This window comes from Crocuta crocuta, unplaced genomic scaffold, assembly GCF_008692635.1.
Source record: "Crocuta crocuta isolate KB4526 unplaced genomic scaffold, BGI_CrCroc_1.0 scaffold1133, whole genome shotgun sequence".
Lineage (NCBI taxonomy): Eukaryota > Metazoa > Chordata > Mammalia > Carnivora > Hyaenidae > Crocuta > Crocuta crocuta.
This window is the reverse complement of record NW_027530366.1, coordinates 506,872-512,050: the sequence shown is the minus strand read 5'-3', so window position 1 is coordinate 512,050 and position 5,179 is coordinate 506,872. Positions and strand designations below refer to the sequence as shown.

Sequence of the window (5,179 nt, the reverse complement as noted above, 5' to 3'; positions counted from 1 at the left end):
TAGCCAGATCCCCTAAGGAGCCCCGCAACTCACATTATCATCCAGGTTAAATTCCTTCTCGCTCACCACGGGGGAGCTGGGTTTGGATTTGGCAAAATCCTTGAAGCTGCTGGAGCGCTGGAGTGAGAGCTGGAAGAGGCAGAGGAGCCGCCATCAGTGGCTGGGAAATGGCTGGAGAAGTAAGGAATGAGGAGCTATCCCCTGTTCCTGACACACGCACGTAGCCCAGGGCTAGGCAGCACTCACGTGTGCCCTGAGGACCCAGGACTAATAAGGTGCAGTGTCCAGATATACTTGGAGCTACCTGGCTGTGTGCTGCTCTTCAGCCAAGAATAGCCTTGAATGCCGGCCCCAGGGCAAGCTCCGGACCTCAGGAGCCTATGACCTCAGCCAGGCCTCAAACAAATCCCACATTTCCACCAGTACCTGAAGTTCGGTCCCCAGAATTCTGCAGTGAAATACTAAATGAGTCTGGGCAAAGGCATATCTCCTCCTAGAGACATACCTCAGCATGACAATACCATCGCCTTTACATAACGGAGCAAACCTTTCCCAACACAACAGCAGCCTCTTTGCCCTGGATCTGACTCAAGAATGGTGTCCCTGTCACAATTAACAGTGGCACATACACTGAGGTCTCCAGCTTGATAAATCTGTGTCCTTGGAAGAGCAAGGCCATAACCCCCTTCCCACCCAGGAGTCAGTTAAACCTGGCATTACACTTTCTGGAAATCCTCAGTAGAAGGTGCCAACAGATTTGGGACATGAACTATTGAGGTTAATTTAGTGAAAACAAGTGCTGTTTTCTTTCTTCATCTCGGCATGCTAATCTAGTAATATGATGAGCTGTCTACTGTTGATGTTTGCCAGTGATTGGACTTTTAAACCCAGCCAATGGTTTGCACTGATCGGACTGTTTTCAGGAAATGAGCGTTCTTAACTGTATATGCATGCACATGGCAAGATAGCAGCCAGAAACCAGGGTCAGGCAGGTAGAGTCAGGCTTTACATACAAGAAGTGAAGGCTGAGCCTGAAACAAGATCAACAGTCAAGACCAGAGATACACACAGGAACCAGGGTTCACAGATGGCCAGACAGATAGAGGGGGATATACTGCAGACACCAGAGATAAGGACTTGAGGAACTGAAGCCCCAAACCCACACAAAGTTGAAAGTTTCACATCCTCTTTCCTATGAAAAGGGGGTCCAGCGACTATCCCCCCAGGGCAGGGGCAATATCACCTGCCCCCCAACACGTACACAATTGGCCCCTACTCCTGGGGACTATAGTGAGGACTCTTGGGGACTTTCATTCTTTTGGTGGGTCTTAACCAAAGACAAGTAGGCAATCAGGGTCAGGGGTCACACCTTCCTAGAGGTTGCAGCTAATTAGCTGACCAGAAACTAGGTCAGCAGTCAGGCCAAGCAGACACTACCACCATGAGGGCTGCCTGGATGAAGCACCTACAGCCTCGGTCAGAAAGCCTCTTCTGTGCTACACTGAGGAGATGGAAAAGGGGGGGTGAGTGGGCATGGGGAGGGGCAAGCATGACCACGGGGTGACCGATGCGGTTCTCACGTGTCTCCTCCATCCTTCTTCCTTGGTTTTCCCCACCCATTATTCTTTCCTCTTTTTCCCCCTTTCTTTCCCCTTCTCTCCTCCACCTTTTGTTTATTTCCTCCTCTTGAATGGCTAGGATGCAGCTGCCTGGATAACTTCCTCCTCTTATTGCCTGGAAAAGAGGGAACAGAGAGAGTGTGGGCACCAGGCTGGCCTGGACCCAAAGAGGGCAGGCTGGGATGCTATTTGTAGGCCGATAGGACCATTATGGTCTTCCCTTCACCGCCCTTCATCTTGTCTGCAGCCAAGAGGCTGAGAGTCGCCCTAGAAGCCCCAGGGACTGGCAACTTGGAAAGCACGCAGGAGGGCAGGCACAGGGCCGGAAGTGGGCTTTGTTGCGGAGAGTAAACTCACCACCAGACCACAGTTCTTTCCTTTTCCTGTCATTAATCTGCAGCCTGGGGGCTGGGAGGAGGGCCTTTGGTCCCCAAGACCTTATGTCAGGGCCTGTCTGTCCCAGCTTTAGCTCAAACTGGGAGGAAACTATCCAAAATGGCCATGGGGGTGGTGCTAGGACTTGGCATCCTGGCCACTCCTCAGCTCAGGGACATGGAAAGAACTAGACTTGTTCTTCAGGTAACTAGGGGTGGGGGCCAGCCAGGGTAGCTTTTTGCCCAGCCTACCTCCAACCTGAGGGACAACCCCAAATATCTTGAAAACCTTTTGGTGACTCTGAAATGATCCCCCATCCAAGTATGGGTTGAAATCTTTGAGTCCCTTTAGATTTTCCACTTGGCTTCCATTTGGGGTGAGACCTTCCTGGGGGGTGTCCTGCCCAGGACAGGAGGTAGTACCATACACTGTTGGCCCACTTTCCATGTCCAAGAGGAGTATATGGGCCTCTTGGAAAGAGTTACTTTTCTGGCATCAGATGTTGGTGAGTTCAACTCTGAAGTGTGTGACTTTCAGTGAGTTATTTAACCTCCTGGATCCTCAGTCTCTGTCCACTTGCAGGCAGTTACATCTTGATTCTGCCATTGACCAGCTGTGCAAAGCGGAGAGAGTTCCTCAACTTCTCTGGGTTTGTTTCCTTGTGGGTAAAATGAAGACAGGAACACCTACCTCGTTGGTTGCTGTGAGGCTCGAAGGCACTGACACAGCAATTCCTCAGCGAGTGTCCATTATGTTCTTAGCCTTTCCTCTGACCCCCTCCAGACTTTCACTCAGGGCATGCCCCACCTGGAACACTCCACCCTTCTCTGTCAGCCATGGTTTCTCCCCTCCTTAACAATCCAATGTAACTGGAAACAACCCACATGCCCATCAACTATAGAACAAATACAAGAATTGTAGAAGAGTCGTGGAAGGTAATAGTACATAGCAATGAGCTTAGTATAGCTCTCTGCAACAATATGGATGAACCTCTCAGATACGCTGTTGAACAGAAGGGGTCAGCCACCAGAGTACATTATATGGTTCCTCGTAAAGAAATTTTAAAACCCAGCAACACTAAGCCATGTTGTTGGAAGTCAGGATAATGGTGACCCCAAGAAAAGGGAGCATGTAGTGACCACCAGGGGCATGAAGGAAGCTCCTGGAATGTTGGAAGTGCTTTGCTTTTTTTTTCTTTTTTTTTTCCTTTTTTTAAATAAGCTCAGTGCCCAAAGTGGAGCTTGAACTCATGATCCTGAGATCAAGAGTTGCATGCTCTGCCAACTGAACCAGCTTGGCACCCTGAAAGTGCTTTGTTTTTTGATCTGGGTGCTGCCTGTGAGGGGATGTTCGCCTTATGGAAATTCATTGAGTGGAACACTTATAATTTATGCACTTCTTTGGATGGGTGTTCTACATCCTTAGAAAGGCTTTTCAATTCCAATTTCAAAGGTGCTGCTCCCTATAGGAAGCCTCCCCTGCTCAGCACCTCAGAGGCCCACACTGGCCCCAATGGCATCTTCTTCCCCTGCTTCCCAAGGCTTTCCCTGGGTGCCTCTGCAATCCCCCTCTCAGCTCCCTCAGTGTACCAGCACCCTCTAGGCTCTAGGCACTGACCTGTGCATATGTGGGGGTCTACTAAGAAAGGGCTTAAGTACCTCCCATGTACCCTGGACCTTGCCAAGCACTTTGTGCATACCAGCTCACTCCAGCCTCATCACAGCCAGTCTTACATCCCTACTTCCCAGCTGAGGAAACTGAGACTCAGGGAAATGAAGTGTCCTAGGCAGAGTCACACAACTGGCAGCAGCATGAGCCGGAGTTTGAACTCAGGTCTGCAACTCTGAAAGGTTGCATGTGTTGTTATGCTCAGAGCTTACAGAGTTGCCTCCCAGTACATAAATGGATTACATTTGGTAGTTGCCATTACACAGTGCTTGGAGGGAGCTTCCAGGAGAACGGGTGGGAGCATAGAGAAGGAAGGGTTCAGGAGGGCTTCATGGAGGAGGAGGCACATTTAAGCTGCTCCATGCAGGGGAGCCAGGATTTCTCCAGGAGGAGCTGGGGAAAGTTTAAGCAAGAGAGTTAGAAACGTTCTGAGCATAGTAGATGTGGTGGGAGGTGGAGCACAAAAGGCCATAGAAGACCCTGCTAGCCATGCCAAGGAACTTGGACATTAGTTAGCCTGTGGACAACGAGAAAGCACTGGAAATACAAAGTGTATGCTGGTGAGGGTATCATGTAGAGGTGTGCTTTCCTGTTGGTGGGTTGAGTCTTTTATGCTCATCAGATTCTCTTAGTGCTTTGGGGATCAGTAGGGGGACACGAGATTAGACGGAGAAGGGGTTAAGACTCTGGAGACTGACAAATCTTGGCTTGGATCCCTGCTCTGCACCTTCCTGTCTGTGTGAACTCAGGTAAATCACTTCACCTCTGAGATTTGGGCATAAAACAGAGGTAAAGACAAGATCTGCTCCTACATCACAAGGCTGTCATGTGGAGCCAACAAGCTAAGATATGGGTGGAGTGTGCAGCACCCGGTACCTGTTGAGTTCTCCCTTGGTGCAGGCTCTTAATGCTTTCAAGTCTTGTTGCCTCCACCTTAGGGCTAGGACTGAGGCTGTCTTCTTTGCAGCGGGCCCCCCACGCCTGCCCATGCCTACAGCATGCACCGTGTCGTGTGCACATGCATGCACGTGACAGAGCACTCTCACATTGATTGTTCTAGACGATCTATATAACCTCCTGAGATGAGCAGATTGAGAGCTATCCCCCTTTTCCAAAATGAAGGAACCAAGGCCCAAAGAAGGTCAATGAACTGTCCAAGGTCCTACACCTAGAACCTCTAGGATTTCAACCCCAGTTTCTTGCCCCCTGCCCAGCGTATATTTTTGGCAGTCCTGGGAGGAGGAGCAGGGGCAGGAGAGAGAGGTCTCACTTGTCTTGGTGCTTTTCCCTCCAACATGTCAACCTCAGCCACTGAGAAGAAGAGACTTGCCGAAGGTCACAGCGCTGGAGCTGGGCTGCTGCCTCTGGGCCTGGGGAAGATGCTGTCCCTACCTTCTGGAAGCTAAGGGCATTTCCACAGGATGGGGCTTGGAGAGTGGCTCTGGAGGCTGGCCCAGGCTCAGACAGGGGTGGGCTGGGGTTTACCTGGATAATCCTCCCTAGAGGACGTGGACCTC

The 5,179-nt window shown here is 50.6% G+C and overlaps 1 protein-coding gene across 1 annotated transcript in view; it reads right to left on the bottom strand.

Annotated features, from left to right (window-relative positions):
- Window positions 1–5,179, bottom strand: part of SASH3 (SAM and SH3 domain containing 3) — a 13,609-nt gene that overhangs the window by 6,416 nt on the left and 2,014 nt on the right. The window contains exon 2 of the mRNA XM_077766156.1: window positions 34–129. Coding sequence (XP_077622282.1) covers window positions 34–129 — 96 coding nt within the window. The remainder of the gene's footprint in view (window positions 1–33; window positions 130–5,179) is intronic.